The sequence below is a fragment of the Bison bison genome, unplaced genomic scaffold (assembly GCF_000754665.1).
Source record: "Bison bison bison isolate TAMUID 2011002044 unplaced genomic scaffold, Bison_UMD1.0 scf7180017864519, whole genome shotgun sequence".
Taxonomy (NCBI): Eukaryota; Metazoa; Chordata; class Mammalia; order Artiodactyla; family Bovidae; genus Bison; species Bison bison.
In genome coordinates, this window is record NW_011495072.1 from 9,600,890 (window position 1) to 9,622,526 (window position 21,637).

Consider the following 21,637-nt stretch of genomic DNA (forward strand, 5'->3'; position numbering starts at 1 on the left):
ATCATTGCCCCTCCTTATATTATACATCAGGTCAGATCAGATCAGTCGCTCAGTCGAGTCCGACTCTTTGCGACCCCATGAATCGCAGCATGCCAGGCCTCCCTGTCCATCACCAACTCCCGGAGTTCACCCAGACTCACATCCATCGAGTCGGTGATGCCATCCAGCCATCTCATCCTCTGTCGTCCCCTTCTTCTCCTGCCCCCAATCCCTCCCAGCATCAGAGTCTTTTCCAGTGAGTCAACTCTTCGCATGAGGTGGCCAAAGTACTGGAGTTTCAGCTTTAGCATCATTCCTTCCAAAGAAATCCCAGGGCTGATCTCCTTCAGAATGGACTGGTTGGATCTCCTTGCAGTCCAAGGGACTCTCAAGAATCTCTCCAACACCACAGTTCAAAAGCATCAATTCTTCGGCGCTCAGCCTTCTTCACAGTCCAACTCTCACATAGCAGGGGTCTTTCAGTGTTCCTTGAATAAGGTTTACTTAACTCTGTTTCATACATTGTTTCTTCTGTTGCACATGCTACAAACCAAGCCTAAATAGATGTAGGCAGACTTTATTTCTCAGGGCAGTCTTTTTTGTCAGTAGATTTCCTCTTGTAAATTTCAGGTTTTCTTTCTTTGTGTTCTCTAATTATCTGAAAACGAATTCTTTGCAGCACTTCTGGTAGTATAATCTTTTATTTATGTTTTTTAAATTTATTTTTAATTTTTAAGTTGATATATTTCTCCTTTAAGTATAGTTCAGTGGTTTCATTCACCATTGTATACCCAGAACCTAACATAGTACTTAGCACAGACATGCTTTCATACTAAGTATTAATATTTAGTAACTTATTGAGAGGGGCTAAAGGAACTAAGCAGGATGGATAAAAAATTCCCTGTTACTGTGATCGTCTGCATTGAAAGAGACCTAATAATTACAATATGGCCTTTGAAAACTCTGACTTAAAAAAATACAGTATTTAATTTCTTTGAAAACAAGTGTGTATAAAAGCATCCAGCAAGGGAATTCCCTAGTGGTCTAGTGGTTAGGACTCTGTGCTTTCACTGCCAAAGTTTTTGTATATGTGTGCTCGGTCACTCAGTCATGTCCAACTCTCTGCGGTCCCATGGACTGTAGCCAGCCAGGCTCCTCTGTCCATGGAATTTTCTAGGCAAGAATACTGTAGTGAGTTGCCACTTTGTGCTCAAGGGAATCTTCTTGAACCCGAGATTGAACCCACGTCTCTTGTGTCTCCTGCATTGGCAGACGGATTCTCTTTCAGAGGGCTTGAGTTCAATTCCTGGTTGGAGAACTAAAATCCTGCAAGCGTACAGCCAAGCAATCAAAAAAAACAAAATGCAGCAAAACAAATATGTGTCCTCAGTGTTTAGGAATTTTTCCCATCCTAGTGTGTCGACTGAAATAAAAATATACCATGTGAGAGATGTGAGAGATGTGAATTGCAGTTTTATTTGGGGACTTATGAGGGCTTCCCTTGTGGCTCAGCTGGCAAAGAATCCGCCTGCAATTCGAGAGACCTGGGTTCAATCCCTGGGTTGGGAAGATCCCCTGGAGAAGGGAAAGGCTACTCACTCCAGTGTTCTGGCCTGGAGAATTCCACAGACTATACAGTGTATGGGGTCACAAAGAGTTGGACACAACTCAGCGACTTTGACTGAGGACGATAGCCTGGAGGCATCCTCTGAGATAGCTATGGGGAACTGTTCCAGAGAAGTTAAGGGGGTTCCCATCAGCATGTATGTGATACTGGAGAAAGAGTACATTCAGTCAAACACATGTCTCATAGAAAGTTGCTGCTCGTCATAAGGCAGGACTATCTAAGTTAGTGCTTTTCTAAGTATGAGAGGATACAAGAATTTGGGTTTATAAAATTATCTCTTGAAAATTATCTCTGAAGGCCTGTTGTGCCAGTTTCTCCCAGCACACAGAGTGCCTCATTCCTAATCTCTGCCCTGAGCTCTGTTCAGAGTGTGTTGAAGATGAATGATTACCAGGGCTAATCCCTGTAGGTCCAGATGGCGAGTAACATTCTTTAGTTAACCCTAGAAAAAATTTATCGTCAAGGAAACTTGGAAGGGATAACTAGGCAGGAACCTATTTTGAATTTCTAGAGCTGTCATAACAAAATACCACAAGCTAGATATTAAAAAATGAGAGAGATTTATTCTCTCAGGGTTCAGGAGGCCAGAAACCTGAAATCAAGATGTTAGTAGCTTGGTTCCCTTTTGGGGGCTCAGAGCGAGAATCTATTCCATGCCTCTCTCTCAGCTTTTAGTAATTCTTGGCATTTCTTGGCTTGTGGCAGCATAACTGTAATTTATGCCTCTGTTATCACATGGCATTCTCCTTTCCTAGAAAATTTATCTTCAAGAAGACTTTGGAAGGAATATCACTCAGTTCAGTCACTTAGTCATGTCCAACTCTTTGCGACACCATGGACTGCAGTACGCCAGGCCTCCTTGTCCATCACCAACTCCCAGAGTTTTCTCAAACTCATGTCCATTGAGTTGGTGATGTCATCCAACCATCTCATCCTCTGTTGTCCCCTTCCCCTCCTGCCTTGGTCATCCTGCTTTCCCAGCATCAGGGTCTTTTCAAATGAGTCACCTCTTCACATCAGGTGGCCAAAGTATTAGAGTTTCAGCTTCAACATCAGTCCTTCCAATGAACACTCAGGACTGATCTTTAGGATGGACTGGTTGGATCTCCTTGCAGTCCAAGGGACTCTCAAGAGTCTTCTCCAACACCACAGTTCAAAAGCATCAATTCTTTGGCACTCACCTTTCTTTATAGTCCAACTCTCACATCCATACATGACTAGTTTTTAAGTTTCATTAAAACATTTAGGTGAAGATTACAGGGTATTCAGTACATGGTTTATAATTTCTGTAGCAAACATTTGCCCCTGATCACACACATACCTCTATAATTTGTCTTGTCTTTGTCAAGGAGTATGTTTTGTCTTTGTTAAATTATATATATATATATATATTTTTTTTTAAGATTTATTTATTTTTTGGCCGTGCTGGGTCTTTGTTGTTGTATGAGGGCTTTTTCTACTTGCAGTGATCGAGGGCTGCTGTTTAGTTGCAGTGCACAGGCTTCCCATTGTGATGGCATCTCTTGTTGTGGAGCATGGGCTATAGGGTGCATGTAGGCTCAGTAGTTGTGGCCAACAGAATCAGTTGCTCTGTGGCATGTGGGATTTTTCTGGACCAGGGGTTGAACCAGTATCCATCCCTTGCATTGCAAGCAGATTCTTAAGCACTGGAGCACCAGGCAAGTCCTAAATGATATATTTTTAAAGAAGATAAAATTGTGACTGTTGCGGTACATGTGTCAAAGATTGCATTTAGTTTGTTAATTAATGAGAGGAATAGTGGATACTGCAAACCACTTCAAAAAGAAGTCGGAGTACCATATAATTACAAGTCAGAAAAGGAATGCTCAAATGAATTCACAAATAGATTCTAAACTATAGATTCTAAACTAACAAAACTGGTCATTATTCACAAAGTGAAAGTCAGTTGCATTCAGTAGGACACAGTATGCCTTTCTAGTCACATTGATTACTTGTGTTACTATGCATTTTCAATAAGTTAACTTTTATCTCTACACATAATGTCTATCATTGTAAAAGTTCTCCCTGCAAAATAGCCTAATCAAAGCCAAGTACAATTAACATTTCTATAGAATCATTCCCACAGGCCCTAACATTCTATTGAAAGGGTATCTGTTGCCCATTTCAAGATCTTTTGCTGTTTCCCTAGTCTCTAAATGACAAAATTAAATGGATTAAGCCAAAGTACTGTCAGTTAAAACTAGCTTTATACACCTCCATTCTGATTATAAACATAGTAGTGAATGTTCTCTATTCTTTTTCTTTTAACTATGGGATTTTGTTGATGGAACTGTGTGCTCGTCACATGTGGGCATTCATCAGACTATATCTATATTTAGCTTCATCAATATGTGAATGAAAAATGTTGCCTGCCACGTCAATAAACAAAGAATATCGCAGTCATCAAGCCACTACAGTCGTCCCCAACAGTGAGCCTTGAGAAAACTCAGGATGGAGACAAATGGGCTCCCAGCTGCCAAGCCTTCAGCCACTGCAGCCACCGCCCAGCAGTGCACCCTGAGGGGACTCAGGATGGGGACTGGATACTGGACCTAGATAGCTAAGGTGCTTATCAAAGGAATGATTTCAGTGAGCCCAGGCTCTTGCATCTTTCCATATATAGAAAAGCACAAAACTAAGTTGAGATATCTGGTTTTCTTTATTAATTAATAGTAGTCATCTTTGTTGCAAAATTTATATATATCTGGCTCCTCCCTTACCTCTTGAGGACAGTTTCTTAGAGCTATCTGAGAGGCTACCTCCTGGACATGAAGTCTTCAGAAAGTCTTCCAAATAAAATATAACTTTCAAGGTGGCTCAGACGATAAACAATCTGCCTGCAGTGCGGGAGACCTGGGTTCAATCCCTGGGTTGGGAAGATACCCTGGAGGAGGGTGTGGCACTCCAGTATTCTTTCCTGGAGAATCCCCATGGACAAGGAGCCTTGTGGGCTACAGTCCACGGGGTCACAAAGAGTTGGACATGACTGAACAACTAAACACAGCACACGCTCAACCTTTATCTTGTTCATATTTTTCAGTCAAATATATGTGAGAATATTTTTAAGGAGAAAAATCCTGCTCTTAGCCCTGTCAATTTCACTTTTGCAGCCTGTATCCATATATACTGGTAAATTCACATGAACCAAGAAGATAATACCATTTTGTATTGATTTATGGGTGCTGAACTTTTTTTTTCTTTGTGACCCAAGGTGATAGTAACAATGATTTTTTCCCTTCCCAGTGCTCATAACTTACTGGCACTTAAAACATCCCAAACCTTATCAAAGTAGCACTTTCTCCAAAGGAATCCAAATAACTTGTTATCTTTATTTCTTTATACTTGAGACTTCTTACACCTTCAGCTAAAAAAAGTAGACTGTATGTGAATTAGCATAGTTGATTGTAGAAGGAGAGAACCAACCCCTAACCTAATCTCTCTTTTATTACCTTAGTCATACCCTCTTTTTTCTTTTAATTTAAATTTTACTTTTTTAATTGTAATGTAATTGGTTTACAATGCTGTGTTAGTTTCTGCTGTACAATGAAGTGAGTTAGCCATGAAAGTGTAGTCGCTCAGTCATATCCCACTCTGTGACCCCATGGACTGTATGTAGTCCACCAGGCTCCTCTGTCCATGGAATTCTCTAGGCAAGAGTATGGAAGTGGGTTGCCATTCCCTTCTCTAGGACATCTTCCCAACTCGGGGGTCAAACCCAGGTCTCCCGCATTGCTGATAAGTTCTTTACCATCTAAGCCACCAGGGAACATATCCCCTCTCTCTTGGACCTCGCTCCCACCTCTCCTCCTCGCCCCTGCCGCCCCGCATCCCTCCCATTTAGGTCATCACAACACCAAGCCGAGCTCCCGGTACTATACAGCAGGTTCCCATTAACTGTCTGTTTTACACATGGTAGTGTATATATGTCAATCCCATTTTGTCTCAGTTTCTCCTACCTTCCTCTTCCCTATTGTGTCTACGTGTCCATTCTAGATTCCATATATATGTGTTAATATACGATATTTGTTTTTCTCTTTCTGACTTATTTCACTTGGTATGACAGACTCTTGTTCCATCTACGTCTCTACAGGTGACCCTGTTTCATTCCTTTTAATGGCTGAGTAATATTCCATTGTGTATATGTATCACATTTTGTCCATTCATCTGTCAGTGGACATTTAGGTTGTTTCCACGTCCTGGCTGTTGAAAATAGTGTTGCATGAACACTGGGGAGTCATACCCTCATACCACGTATCTTGTGTGGTATCTTGTCAACCAAGTGACACAGACAGCATCCGTTTAGAAAACTGTATTAAGTTGGTACAAAAGTAATTGTGATTTTGGATTGTTGAACTTTGCTGTTTGTTATTAGAATACATTCTTAAGTAAATGTGATTATGTTATACACTATTTTAATGCACATTTTTCACTTTTTTTTTTTTTGCTCATGACTTAGTACTTGCTGTTTATTTGTATGTTTATTTTAGACTAGGGAAATGATGTTAGATGAAGCAAATTTGAACAATTTTCTTATTCAAGTTCAAAATGGGTCATAAAGCAGTAGAGACAACTTGCAACATCAGCTCATTTCGTCCAGGAACTGCTAAGGAACATACATTGCAATGGTGGTTCAAGAAATTTTGCAAAGGAAACGAGAGCCTTGAAGATGGGGAACACTGTGACTGGCTGTTGGAAGTTAACAACAACCAATTGAGAGGATCATTGAAGCTGATCCTCTTAAAACAACACGAGAAGTTGCCGAAGAACTCAGTGTCAACCGTTCTATTGTCGTTCAGCATTTGAAGCAAATTGGAAAAGTGAAAAAGCTCAATAAGTAGGTGTCTCATGCACTGACTGCAAAAAAAAAAAATCATCATTTTGAAGTGTTGTCTTCTCTTATTCTATGTAACAGCAAACCATTTCTCAATTGGATTGTAATGTGCGATGAAAAGTGGATTTCATACAGCAATGGGAAACAACCAGCTCAGTGGCTGGACTGAAAGGAAGCTCCAAAGCACTTCCCAAAGCCAAACTTGGTCATGGTCACTGTTTGGTGGTCTGCTTGCTGCCTGTCTGATCCTCTACAGCTTTCTGCATCTCAACGAAACTATTACATCTGAGAAGTATGTTCAGCAAGTAGATGAGATGCACTAAAAACTGTAATGCCTGCAGCTGGCATTGGTCAACAGACAGGGCCCAGTTCTTCTCCACTACAGCATCCAACTGCACATTGCATAACCAACGCTTCAGAAGTTGAACAAATTGAGCTGTGAGGTTTTGCCTCATCTGCCATATTCACCTGACCTCTCGCCAACTGACTACAACTTCTTCAAGCATCTCGACAAACTTTTTGCAGGGAAAATGCTTCCACAACTAGCAGGAGGCAGAAAATGCTTTCCGAGAGTTTGTTGAATCTCAAGGCAAGAATTTTTATGCTACAGGAGTAAACAAACTTATTTCTCATTGGCAAAAATGTGTCATTGTGATGGTTCTTATTTTGATTAATAAAGATATGTTTGAGCCTAGTTGCAGTGGTCCAAAACCTCAATTACTTTTTCACCAACCTAATACTTCAACCAAAGGCTTTGATAATAGAATTTTTGGGAAGCTACTGTCATCACTTTTAAACAGGGACATATATAGTAAAAAGTAAAATGTAAATAGATATTAATGAGAGTAAAGCAAAGGAAAACAATAATTCAAAAACAAAGAGTAAGGTAACAGAAAAAATTTGCAGTTTATGCTAATCTCTTGTATAATTTATCAAAACAAGTCAAACTAGAAACAAGAATGTTTTAATTTCTTTAACCTTTAAATTGTATTTAGATTTTATTTAAATTTAAGTTGATACTCCTTGCCTCCTGCATTGCCAACCATCCTAGTTCTCTTTACTTTGTTCTACTCTTTTTCTATAACCCATATCACTATTTAACATATATGGAATTATTTCTAAAGTTTATTTTTTATTGTTTGTGTTCCTTCACTTGAATGTAATCTGTGAGGACCAAATTTTTATCTGATTTGTTTACTCATATATGAATGCTTAGAACAGTAGCTTGACACATAAGAGGCACCCAAATAAGCATGATTAAATGAGTAAATGAGTAATTACTATATGTTTTCACTAGTGGCATATGAAGTAATTTGGATGACTGTAATTTTCAGGTTTATTCTCAGTACTGAGAGAAAATTATCTCAGGAAATAATCTGTAGACTCTACATAGCTTTCCTACTCAGTGAATGTCCTGTTGAATTTGCTGGACTTGTGTTTTTAAATATTGTGTTTGTGATGCTTTTGGTGTTTCTTTTATTGACTTATTTCTTCCTTTTACCTCTCAGAAAACCACCTTTTTTGCTGTACATGTGTGTGGAGCTGTGCTCACATTTGGCATGGGCTCATTGTATATGTTTGTTCAGACTATCCTTTCCTACCAAATGCAGCCCAAAATTCATGGCAAACAAGTCTTCTGGATCAGACTGTTATTGGTTATCTGGTGTGGAGTAAGTGCATTTAGCAGTATCCTTTGCTGTAAAATGTGGCTACCCTTGAAAGGGAACTGAACAACAAAATTTAAGTGAACACTGTTGACATGTTGTAAACAGGCCTTTTGTGAGCGAGCTTCTTGGTTTACTAAATCCTAAATTAATTTGAATCATGAAATTCAAATTTTTACTTGGGACATGGTAACTGAGTGAGAAGCAAAGATAATGTCTAGCCTAATCATACTCACTTCAAAGATAGGAAAGATGAGTTGATTCCCTCCTTAAGAACAATTGTGTAGCAAAGCTTATGATAGAACTAAGAATTTATTGAGCAAAGAGAAACTGACTCTGCGAAGCATTTTATAATAATATGGGCACATTTTAAATTTTACTAATGCCATGTAATATGAAGTCTTTAAGAAAATGGTTTTGGGCCTTGGAAACAAATATATGTGTGATCCTTTTAGATCTTTGAAGATATTTGTTTTTAATTTTGAGTTTAGCTTAAACTTAACATGTCTTCCTTGAGATTCTTCCTTGACATTTCTTTTTAATAGTGCTGACTTGCTCATCACTTTTGTACAATGGCAGTTTTGGTGCTGATGTAGTACAGAAACTCCATTGGAACCCTGAGGACAAAGTAAGAACTGAAATAATTTACTAGATACTCCTAATCAGAACCCATATTTTAATGCTCAAAATGTAGTATCAAGTTTGTCATGGGCATTTTTTGCATGTGTGCATGTTCAGTTGCTCAGTCATATCCAACTTTTGGGGACTCTGTCGACTGTAACCTTCCAGGCTTCTCTGTCCATGGGATTTTCCAGGCAAGAATACTGGAGTGGGTTGCCATTCCCTTCTCCAGGGGATCTTCTGACCCAGGGATCGAATCTGCATCTCCTGCATTGCAAGCAGATTCTTTATACCACTGAGCCACCTATTAATCTGAGCATTGTTTACTTAAACTTTTTTAGTGGGATTTAATGGCTCATGACTTTGGAAAAGGCAGTAACTTCTTGGTTGTAGAGTTAAGTTCTCCTGTTCTTAGTTATTTGAATGAAAATTTTACTTGCTATAAATGAAAATGTGATAGATCATTTAGGATGTCTTTAATGTCCACCTTTAATTCTAGAGATATGTCAAATAAATCAGGGGTTGATATTTCAGAATACTGATTGGTTTATAAATATTACAGGTTTTTTATTTGAGGTCATATGAATGAAATTTCACAGAACTGTTTTTTTTGTTGTTGTTGTCACTTAAGGGTTATGTGCTTCACATGATTACTACGGCAGCAGAATGGTCTATGTCACTTTCCTTCTTTGGTTTTTTCCTGACTTACATTCGTGATTTTCAGGTAAGAAAATGTAGAATTAGATATATGCTGTCAAACTTCCTTTGGTGGAATAAGAAACTTTCTATAGGCAACTCTCTCGCTTTTTCAAAAATTAACTTCTTAAGCAGTGAGCCAGAAGAGGAGCTTCTAACGTGATTTGTTTCTGTGCCTTGAGAAATAGTGTTCTGTTAGCAAGGTTAAGCCTTGAAAATAGGGTTGTAAAACAATTAAATTTGCAGATATTCTCTCAGAGTTTTTATCAACTCAGGGTACATTTATATAGGCCATCCTCCACATTTAGTTTTATTGATTCTTCATAGAAACCAGAGAAAACCAAAGAACTTCTGAGGAAAGAAGCTTATTTTTCACAATTCTGTTTGTACTACAGATGATACTTTGGCAGTACAACAGCCATCTCTCTCTTGTTCTTCATTAGAATTGGTTTACATTCTGGATCCCAAGATATTCCCAGAATATATTGAACATGTGATCTGTCTTTAAGGAGCAAACTTCTGTATGTAATTTTCTTTTCTGTTCCAGAAAATTTCTTTACGGGTCGAAGCCACTTTACATGGATTAACCCTTTATGACACTGCTCCTTGCCCTGTTAACAATGAACGAACATGGCTACTTTCCAGAGATGTATGATGAAACGACAAAATATACCTTTGGTGATTATGATTCTCAGGGATTGGGGAGATATTCATGAAAGTTACTTATTCTGCTCTGAAGTTTTCAACCATTTAATCAAGGCTGACTGTGACATGAAAGAATCCCGATAATCAAGAGACATGAATTAAGACATTTGATGTTGTTTTAAAGGACATCTTCAAGAGGATCATGTAAGAACATTTATGCCTATACTTTTTTAGCCCAGAAAGTATAACCAAAGGACTACAACATTGTATATTTTTTTTCTACTTTTTTTTTTAAAGAGAAACAACCAGAACTGCACCAAGCAGTCTGCAAAATCCAACTTTTCACATTTTTAAAACCATTAAAACTCATGATTTGTTCGGAGCAGTTATGTAAGAGAAACATTTCAGGACCCCAAATAATCAGCAATGCTCAACAGCTCCTTTAGAATTGGGTTTTGAAGTAATAGTTTTACCATATTAATACATTTCATACAGTCTTTATAAAATTTATTTCTTCTGGAATCCAGCTTTAAAGGGAAGTAGACCTGAATTCACATGAGCACTTTAATTGCTTAAGCTTTGCACAAGATATTCTGTGGATATTGATTTGATTGCTGCCACAAGGCCAGATACTATGCTAAATGGTCTGTCACACCTGCTCGCTCGCACTTGTTTCATGAAGGTTAGTCTCTGATGTGAAACTTTAATTACTAATGAATGAAAAAAAACAGCTATAGGTAAATGTACTCCAGTTACATTTTGTATAGAACAGTGATTAATGTTCCGACACAAGGCTGAGAAGTTTCTGAATAACAGCAAGTATAATTAATGTAAAAGTCACCTCAAACTACACTCAAGAATTCATTAAGATTTCATTTATAGCAAATTATAATTATTTGAAAAAGAAACCTTGAACAGATGTTGGACCTTTTTTAATGGGATGTGATCTTTGTAGAACCCCAATTCTAAAGGATAGAAACAGCAATCCAGAAAAACTAGGTGTAGAATAATGATGATACATGCACCCACCAAAATAATTTTGTTTCTCTCTGGACATGCAAGTAATTGGAGCACTTCTACTTGAATCCTTAACTGTGCAGATAAAGAATGGTTTACAGATCCCAGATAAAATTCAGAAGAAGAAAACACTCATCTGTAAGGTGCCCAGTGATCAAATGATTTGCAAAAGAATCTCTGAAGAAGATTAACAAGGTTTTTCTTTTTAGAAGAAGTGGATCCATAGCCAGAATAAAAGATGGTAAGGAAAGGTTTAAAGTGTAAGAGAGAGCAATTAAGGGAAGATGGTTATATGGTAGAACCATAGATCTCAATTATGAAAAGCTTGCTGGTTGTAAAAAGGTAAATGTTTCTGAAGACTTCTGTACTTATAAGATAGAAAATGGAATACAATACTGTTTAGCTATATAAAGCAACAGTGAACATGGGAAACATTTCAGTAAACACTGGTTGATATCTGACATCACTGAAAAAAATTTTCAGTACAAACCGTAAAACGTCTTTTTAATGCCTCTGAAAATCATGATTTTCATCATGTGCAACCACATCATGTGCGACCACATCTGTGAAACAGTATCTAGTCCTGACTGCTGTCCCTCAAGGAAGCTGTAATCTAAGTTGTGAAGGACCACAGTATGGTAAGAAGGAAACAGATAAAATCAAAGGTCATAAAATTATAGTTTATGTGGGGGCAAGATGGCACAGGGAAGAACATGGACTTGTGCTTCCATATTAGAACTTAGAGGTACAGTAACAACTTTAAATTATTTTAAAAACAAAAAATATTACTTGAATAGTATTTTAATTTCATTATTTAACTTTTACCCTTAGAAATAACATGGGCTGAAAATATGAATAAGTTTAAAAAGAGATTATAAATAGAAATTTTTGAATGTGCCTTCATCCCTTATCTTAAGCCTGAAGTAATGGAAGCTAACTATACCCTCCCTCAAAGTATGCCTTGCCAACACTATCGGATAGTAGTATTAATAGCTTGGATGAATGGGTAAGGTAGTTCAATTAATTTGGTTTTGAATGTAGACTTTTGAGAATAGGAGGTTAAGCTGACAAAATCAACAGATACTGTTTCCTGAGTTCTTAAAGACACGGCAAGACAACATTTCCCTTTTAGTCAAGTATAGGCAAAAGAATGAATTTTAGTCATGAAATGTAAATGAAATGGATGTGTCTATTTCAGCATTATGATTTTGAAAAACAAGAATGCTGTTACCCAGTTTTGTCTCCTTACATCAGTTGCTTATTGATGAGAACAGGGTTTTAGGAGATGGCAGACTAACATGTAGGAGCCTGAACTAGTTCTCTTTTAATCAGCTTTTAGAATATCAACCTAGATATCTAATATAATGTGAGAACTCTTTTTAATTATCCTGCTTACCAAGATTATCCGTTTCTAGAATAGTGTCATGCTGTAAATATTCAGTGGATTTATGAAAGAGAAAGACAACTTTTCTTGTGCAGTGTTCTATACAGACTTGCCATGAAATGAAATTGAATAAATGTTGGATTACTGCCCTAATATTGTCTTTTTTTCAACCAACCAGAGTGCTGGTTTTTAAAACAGTGTATTTATTAGGAAGGTAAGAATGTAGAATAGATCTAAGACAAAGGAAAAGTCTTTCTGAGGCATTATTGGTCTTACCAATGTAAACAGTTGTATCCTCCACAAGGCATGGTAATTTGAAATACAGTTTATCTGAGAATTCACCTACTCAGAAGACTTGAACGGAATACAAAGAGAATGCCTCAGAAATTCTAAAATATACAGTTGGAATGTAGGGCAAAGAGAAATTCCCCATGTTTGGATAACTGGCAGCTCAAATGAAAAGCACAAGGATTCCAGTAGAGTCGCGTGAATCAAACTAGCAGTAACAAAGCTCGTCTCCACCTCAACTGTAAATCATGTTAACTAACCTTCCATTCTATATACCTGACAAAATAGGCATTCCCCTTTTGGGAGGCAACTGCCGTTTTTAATACTTACTGTTCTTTTATAGAATATATACAGCATATAGTCAGAACTTATAAAATCATTCAAAGGAGCAGAAAAATTTGATACAGACAGGAAATTGTTAATAAAAGCAAACTCAGAGATTGCTCAGGTGTTGCAGTTATCAGAGGGAGATACCTATGATAAAAGTGCTGAAGGAGGTAGTAAAAAGACTAGAAAACATGCATGAAAAGGGGGGATTTCAGCAGAGAAATGTTCATTTAGAAAGCAAAATAATTCTAGAATATGATATGACTATGCAGAGGAAAGGATGTAAACTAAAAGATAGGGCAATTGAAAGTATAAAAGCTGGAAACCAAAGAAAAAAGCAAAAATAAAAAGAATTGAATGTCTGAGTTTTGAAGGCAAAATTAAATGATCTTAATCTTATAATTGGGTTTCAGAAGATAAAAATGGTACTGAAGAAATGTTTGAAAGATATTGACTGAGGACATTTGCAAAGTTAATTGGAAATTAACAGAAAATCAACAAAATCAAAAGTGAGACTTTGGGAAATTATAAAATTAATAAACACCTAGGCCGACTGATACACTGTATTGATTGATATTTCCCGCAAAGTCACATCCATCCAGAACTTCAGAATGTGACCTTATTTGGAAATAGGATATTTCAGATGTAATAAGTTATGATGAAATTGACAAGGTGATTGTAAAATTTGGAAATTCACAGCATCTGAAATAGTCAAAACAATCTTGAAAAGATTACATGTCTTAGGCTGTCTGGTTTCAAAATGTATTATAATGTTACATTAAAACAGTGTAGTTATTGACATATGTTATGCTATGCTAAGTCACTTCAGTCGTGTCCGACTCTGTGTGACCCCAGAGATGGCAGCACACCAGGCTCCTCCATCCATGGGATTTTCCAGGCAAGTGTACTGGAGTGGGGTGCCATTGCCTTCTCCGAATTATTGACATAAAGATAGACCAATACACCAGTAAAATGGGATAGCATCCAAAATAGACCGTACCTACATAGTCAGTTTATTTTCAGATGGAGTCCCGGAAAATGTAATGAGAAAAAAAAGTCTTCAACAACTGATGCTCTTACACCAGAATATCCAAGTGGAAAACAGTGAGCTGCAACATTTTTCTTGGTCCTATACAGATATATCAAGGTTTATCTCAGGCCTATAAGAAAGAGCCCAAACTGTATAGCTTCTAGATGATAATTTAGGAAAATATCTTTGTGACATCAGGGGAGGCAGAGCTTTCTTAGCAACACAAAAGAAAATTATATGAAGGATTTTTTTCAAAATTTAAGATTTCTGTTTATCAGAAGATACCACCTGGGGACTTCACTGGTGTCAAGTGGTTAAGAACCTGCCTTCTAATGCAGAGCTTGAGAGTTCAATTCTGGATCATGGAACTAAGATCACACATGCTGCAGGGCAACTTAGCCCATGCATCACAGTCACTAGGCCCAGGTACCTCAACTAGAGAGTCCACATGCCAGGAACTACAAATCCCAAGCATTCTGGAGCCTGTACGCCACAGCAGAGCCCATGCACTACAACAAAAGATCCCACATATTGCAACAAAGACCCAGCACAGCCCAAAATAAGTATTTTTAAAAGATACCACTTAGAATCTGAAGAGGCAAACCACAGATTGGGTGAACATATTCATAATATTTACAGTTTACAAAGAACTTGTATGCAGAATATATAAAGAACATAAAAAGTGCATGTTCAGTTTTTTAAAAATGTACAAAGGACAGAAAGATACTTCATGAAATAAAGGATATGAATACACAAGAAAAGGATGCACTCATCAGAGTAATGGAAATAAATGTCACAACTGCTATAGACCCACTAGTATGGTTACAATAAAAAAGACTGACAGCACCATATCTTGGTAGGACTATGAGAAACTGGACCTCTTGTCTTGCTGGTAAACCGATTGGGAGAATGCTTTGGTAGTTTCTTCTAAAGTTAAACTAAATCTACTTAGTGACCCTGAAAAATCCATTCATAGGAATTTACTTAAATGAAAACATGTTCACAAGAAAACTAACAAGGATCTTCCCACCAATCAATAATAATTAAAGAGTGACAATAACTAATGACCATCAGTAAGAAAATGGATAAATAAGTTGAGGTGTATTTATGTAATGGCATACTGCTTGGCAGTAAAAAGATAAGCTACAGATATGTACAATGACATGAATCACAAAAGCATTGTATGGAGGAAACCTACACACAGACACAAATATGTATAATTATATTTATTTGAAGCAAAATAGCAGTTGAAATTATGGTAAATAGAAGTCAGAAAGTGATCCTTATGGGGAAAATGTACTAGAAAGAGGTTTAGGAGATTGTTATAGATTGTGTGTCTCCAAAATTTCTATTTTTAACTTTGAAGTCCTCGGACTTGATAATCTGACTATGTGGAGAACATCTTTAAATAGATAATTAAGTGAAGGTCATTAGGGTGTGCCTAGTCCAATATGACTAACATTTTTATAAGAAGAAATTAGAGCAAAGACATATACAGAGGGAAGACCATAGGATGCCACAGGGGGAATATGGCCATCCACAAGCCAAAGATAGAGGTCTTAGGAGAAACCAACCCTACCAACACCTTGGTTTCACACTGCTATTGTCCACGACTATGAAAAAATAAATTTGTTGAAGCTGCCTAGTCTGTGATATTTTGTTATGGCAATCCTAGTAAACTAATATAAATTTTGTTACTGGGGATGATGCAAACATTCTCCATCTTGAAGTAGATGGTATGATAGGTATATACAGTTGTCAGTTCCTCATACTGAACTATTATTTCAAGTAAGAAGATAAAAGAATAAAATAGACAAACAGAACAAATAAGACAATTAGCTGGTGCTGTGGGGAGAAATTAGTAAAATACATAAAATTTAATCTAACTTTTTAAAAAATATTAAAACATACAAAATGAGAACTGTTCAGGAAAAATAATTGAAAAAGCAAAAATGTTAAACAATGAGAATACTTTGCATGAATTTATAGAAATAAGTTTGACATTTTCAACAGTTTTCAAGAATATGTAATTTATCAAAATTGATTTAATCTGAAATAGAAATTTTAAAGCAACCAATTTCTATAGAATAGAGAACGTTAACATTATGTGTAAATTGGTAGGAAAACAAAATAACTAATATTTTGTGTGAAGTATACGTCTATATTACTTTGCCAATACTTTCACAACAAAATAGCACAGATTAGGTGGCTTGAATAGCAAATTTATTTTCTTAACAATTCTGGAGGCTGGAATTTCATGGTCAAAATGTCAGCAGGTTTGATTTCTTCTGAGTCCTCTCCTTAGCTTCTAGTTAGTTGCCTTCTTGCTATATCTTCACCCGTAGTCTCTGCATTTACATCACTGGTATATCTTAATGTGTCCAAATGTCCTTATAAGGACACCATTCAGATTAGGTCACAGTCTAACAGCCTCATTTTAATTAATATGATCTACAGTCATTCAGCATCACAGTAATTCAAGTCTATGCCCCAACCACTAATGATGAAGAAGCTGAAGTCAAACAGTTCTATGAAGACCAATAAGACCTTCTAGAACTAACACCAAAAAAAAAAAAAAAAAGATGTCCTTTTCATCATGGGGATTGGAATGTGAAAGTGGGAAGTCAAGAGATAGCTGAAGCCAAGTTAGACCTTGGAGTACAAAATGAAGCAGGGCAAAGGCTAACAGTTTTCCTAAGAGAACACACTGGTCATAGCAAAACCCTCTTGCAGCAACACAAAAGATAACTCTACACTTGGATGTCACCAGATGGTCAATATTGAAATCAGATTGAATATATTCTTGGCAGTTGAAGATGGAGAAGCTGTATACAGTCAATAAAAACAAAACCGAGAGCTGACTGTGGGTCAGATCATGAGCTCCTTACTGCAAAATTCAGACTTAAAGAAACTAGGGAAGCCACTAGGCCATTCAGGTATCTAAATCAAATCCTTTATTATGATTATACAGAAGTGACACAGATTCAAGGGAGTAGATCTGATAGAGTGCCTGAAGAAGTATGGATGGAGTTTCATAACATTGTATGGGAGGTGGTGACCAAAACCATGCCCAAGGAAAAGAAATGCAAGAAGGCAAATTGATTGTCTGAGGAGGCCTTAGAAATAGCTGAGAAAAGAAGAGAAGCAAAACATAAAGGAGAAAGGGAAAGGTATACCCAACTGAGTGCAGAGCTCCAAAGAATAGCAAGGAGGGATAAGAAAGCATTCTTAAGTGAAAACAATAGAATGGCAAAGACTAGAGGTCTCTTCAAGAAAATTAGAGATACCAAGGGAATATTTCATGCAAAGATGGGCACAATAAAATAAATGGTAAGGTCATAATAGAAGCAGAAGAGATTGAGAGGTGGCAAGAATACACAGAACTGTGCAAAAAACGTCTTAATGACCCAGCTAACCATGATGGTGTGATCACTCACCTAGAGCCAGACACCCTGGAAAGCAAAGCCAAGTGGACCTTAGGAAGCATTGTGATGATCAAAACTATTGGAGGTGACAAAATTCCAGCCGAGCTGTTTCAAATCCTAAAGGATGATGCTGTGAAAATGCTGCACTCAACATGCCAGCTAATTTGAAAAACTCAACAGTGGCCACAGGACTAGAAAAGGTCCGTTTACATTCCAATTCCAAAGAAGGGCAATGCCAAAGAATGTTCAAACTATGACACAACTGTGCTTATTTCACATGCTAGCAAGGTAATGCACAAAAGCCTTCAAGCTAGGCTTCAACAGTATGTGAACCAAGAACTTCCAGATGTACAAGCTGGATTTAGAAAAGGCATGGGAACCAGAGATTAAATTGCCAACATTTGTTGGATCATAGAAAAAGCAAAAGAATTCCAGAAAATCTACTTCTGCTTCATTGGCTACACTGAAGCCTTTGACTGTGTGGTTCACAACAAATTGGAAAATTCTTCAAGACATGGAAATACAAGACCATCTTACCTGCTTCCTGAGAAACCTGTATGCACGTCAAGAAGCAACAGTTAAAATGTACAACAAGGCTGTGTATTGTCAGCCTGCTTATTTAACTTCTATGTAGAGTACATCATGCTAAATGCCAGCTGGTGTATCAGAAGCTGAAATCAACAATTCTAGGAGAAATAACACAGGCAGATGACAACACCCTAATGGCAGAAAGAGAAGAGGAACTGAAGAGCCTCTTGACAAAAGTGAAAGAGGAGAGTGAAAAAGCTGGCTTTAAACTCAACATTCAAAAATCTAAGATCATGGCATCTGGTCCCATCAGATCAGATCAGTCGCTCAGTCGTGTCTGACTCTTTCCGACCCCATGAATCGCAGCACGCCAGGCCTCCCTGTCCATCACCATCTCCTGGAGTTCACTCAGACTCACATCCATCGAGTCAGTGATTCCATCCACCCATCTCATCCTCTGTCGTCCCCTTCTCCTCCTGCCCTCAATCGCTCCCAGCATCAGAGTCTTTTCCAATGAGTCAACTCTTCGCATGAGGTGGCCAAAGTACTGGAGTTTCAGCTTTAGCATCATTTCTTCCAAAGAAATCCCAGGGCTGATCTCCTTCAGAATGGACTGGTTGGATCTCCTTGCAGTCCAAGGGACTCTCAAGAGTCTTCTCCAACACCACAGTTCAAAAGCATCAATTCATCGGCGCTCAGCCTTCATCACAGTCCAACTCTCACATCCATACATGACCACAGGAAAAACAATAGCCTTGACTAGATGAAGCTTTGTTGGCAAAGTAATGTCTCTGCTTTTGAATATGCATCACTTCATGCCAAATACATGGGGAAAAAATGGAAGCAGTGACAAACTTAATTTTCTTGGGCTCCAAAATCACTCTGGTTGGTGTCTTGAGCAATGTAATTAAAAGATGCTTACTCTTCGAAAGGAAAGTTACGACAAACCTAGACAACATATTAAACAACGACATCACTTTGCTGACAAAGGTCCATATAGTCATAGCTATGGTTTTTCCAGTAGTCATGTGTGGATGTGAGAACTGGACCATAAAGAAGACTGAGCACTGAAGAATTGATGCTTTCGAACTGTGGTGCTGAAGACCCTTGAAGAGTCTCTTGGACAGCAAAGAGATCAAACCAGTCAATCCTAAAGGAAATTAACCCTGAAAATTCATTGGAAGGACTGATGCTGAAGCTGAAGCTACAATAGTTTGGCCACCTCTTGTAAAGATTCTATTCATCAGAAAAGACCCTGATGCTGGAAAAGTTTGAGGGTATGAGAAGAAGGGGATGGCAGAGGATTAGATGGTTGGATGGCATCAGTGACTCAATGGACATGAGTTTTACCAAACTGTGGGAAGTAGTGAAGGACAGGGATGCCTGGTGTGCTGCGTGGTTTAGTCACTAAGTCGTGTCTGACTCTTGATAACCCCATGCCAGGCTCCTCTGTCCATGGGATTCTCCAGGCAAGAATACTGGAGTGGGTTGCCATTTCCTTCTCCAAGACACAATTGAGCGATTGAATAACAATAACAGCAGTCATGTTTTGTGGAACAGGGGACTAGGATTTCATACGAAGTTTGCCTGCTAAGTTACTTCAGTCATGTCTGATTCTTTGCAAGCCTATGGCCTGTAGCCCACCAGGCTTCTCTGTCCCTGGGCTTCACCGGGCAACAATACTGGAGTGGGTTGCCATTTCCTTCTCCAGGGGATCTTTCCAACCTAGGAATCAAATCTGTGTCTCCTGTCTCCTGCCCTGGCAGGCAAGTTCTTTACCACTGTTGCCACCTGGGAAGCTCATATGAAGTTTGAGGATACACAGTCCAGCCCATAACACTCCACTTTCTAGACCTCTGAAATTCACATTCTGATATGCAAAATACATGTGTCCACATCACAACAGCCAAACATCTTAACCATTCCATCATCAACTCTAAATCTCAAGTCTTATCTAAATACCATCTAAATCAGATTAGCAAGAGTCAAAGTCTAATTCACTCTGAATCAAAGTTCTTATCCGACTGTCATCCTGTGAAATCAGATAAGATCTGCTTCCAAAATGCAATGGTGGAACAGACACAGGATCAGTTCAGTTCAGTTCAGTCACTCAGTCGTGTTCGACTCTTTGTAACCCCATGAATCGCAGCACGCCAGGCCTCCCTGTCCATCACCATCTCCTGGAGTTCACTCAGACTCACATCCATCGAGTCAGTGATTCCATCCACCCATCTCATCCTCTGTCGTCCCCTTCTCCTCCTGCCCTCAATCGCTCCCAGCATCAGAGTCTTTTCCGATGAGTCAACTCTTTGCATCAGCTGGCCAAAGTACTGGAGTCTCAGCTTCAGCATCATTTCTTCCAAAGAACACCCAGGGCTGATCTCCTTCAGAATGGACAGGTTGGATCTCCTTGCAGTCCAAGGGACTCAAGAATCTTCTCCAACACCACAATTCAAAAGCATCAATTCTTCAGCGTTCAGCTTTCTTCACAGTCCAACTCTCACATCTGTACATGACCACAGGAAAAACCATAGCCTTGACTAGACGGACATTTGTTGGCAAAGTAATGTCTCTGCTTTTCAATATGCTATCTACGTTGGTCATAACTTTTCTTCCAAGGAGTAAGCGTCTTTTAACTTCATGGCTGCAGTCACCATCTGCAGTGATTTTGGAGCCCCCAAAATAAAGTCTGACACTGTTTCCACTTTCCCCATCTACTTCCCATGAAGTGATGGGACCAGATGCCATGATCTTTGTTTTCTGAATGTTGAGTTTTAAGCCAACTTTTTCACTGTCCTCTTTCACCTTCATCAAGAGGCTTTTTAGTTCCTCTTCACTTTATGCCATAAGGGTGGTGTCATCTGCATATCTGAGGTTATTGATATTTCTCCCAGCAATCTTGATTTCAGCTTGTGCTTCTTCCAGCCCAGCATTTCTCATGATGTACTCTGTGTAGAAGTTAAATAACCAGGGTGACAATACACAGCCTTGACATACTCCTTTTCCTATTTGGAACCCCTCTGTTGTTCCATGTCCAATTCTAACTGTTGCTTCCTGACCTGTATATAGGTTTCTCAAGAGGCAGGTCAGGTGGTCTGGTATTCCCATCTCTTTCAGAATTTTCCACAGTTTATTGTGATCCACACAGTCAAAGGCTTTGGCATAGTCAATAAAGCAGAAATAAATGTTTTTCTGGAACTCTCTTGCTTTTTCCATGATCCAGCGGATGGAAATTTGGTCTCTGGTTCCTCTGCCTTTTCTAAAACCAGCTTGAACATCTGGAAGTTCACGGTTCATGTATTGCTGAAGCCTGGCTTGGAGAATTTTGAGCATTACTTTATTAGCGTGTGAGATGAGTGCAATTTTGCGGTAGTTTGAGCATTCTTTGGCATTGCCTTTCTTTGGGATTGGAATGAAAAACTGACCTTTTCCAGTCCTGTGGCCACTGCTGAGTTTTCCAAATTTTCTGGCATATTGAGTGCAGCACTTTCACAGCATCATCTTTCAGGATTTGAAAGAGCTCAACTGGAATTCCATCATCTCCACTAGCTTTG

At 38.3% G+C, this 21,637-nt stretch overlaps 1 protein-coding gene across 2 annotated transcripts in view; it reads left to right on the forward strand.

The window, feature by feature from the left end:
- The window catches only part of DRAM2 (DNA-damage regulated autophagy modulator 2), a 29,829-nt gene extending 17,193 nt beyond the window's left edge, over positions 1 to 12,636 (forward strand). For both annotated transcript variants that reach the window (XM_010830855.1, XM_010830854.1), the window contains 4 exons: positions 7,967 to 8,144; positions 8,668 to 8,750; positions 9,375 to 9,467; positions 9,987 to 12,636. In XM_010830855.1, the coding sequence (XP_010829157.1) occupies positions 7,967 to 8,144; positions 8,668 to 8,750; positions 9,375 to 9,467; positions 9,987 to 10,094 (462 nt within the window). In that variant the 3' untranslated portion in view covers positions 10,095 to 12,636. The remainder of the gene's footprint in view (positions 1 to 7,966; positions 8,145 to 8,667; positions 8,751 to 9,374; positions 9,468 to 9,986) is intronic.
- The last annotated feature ends 9,001 nt before the right edge of the window (positions 12,637 to 21,637 follow it).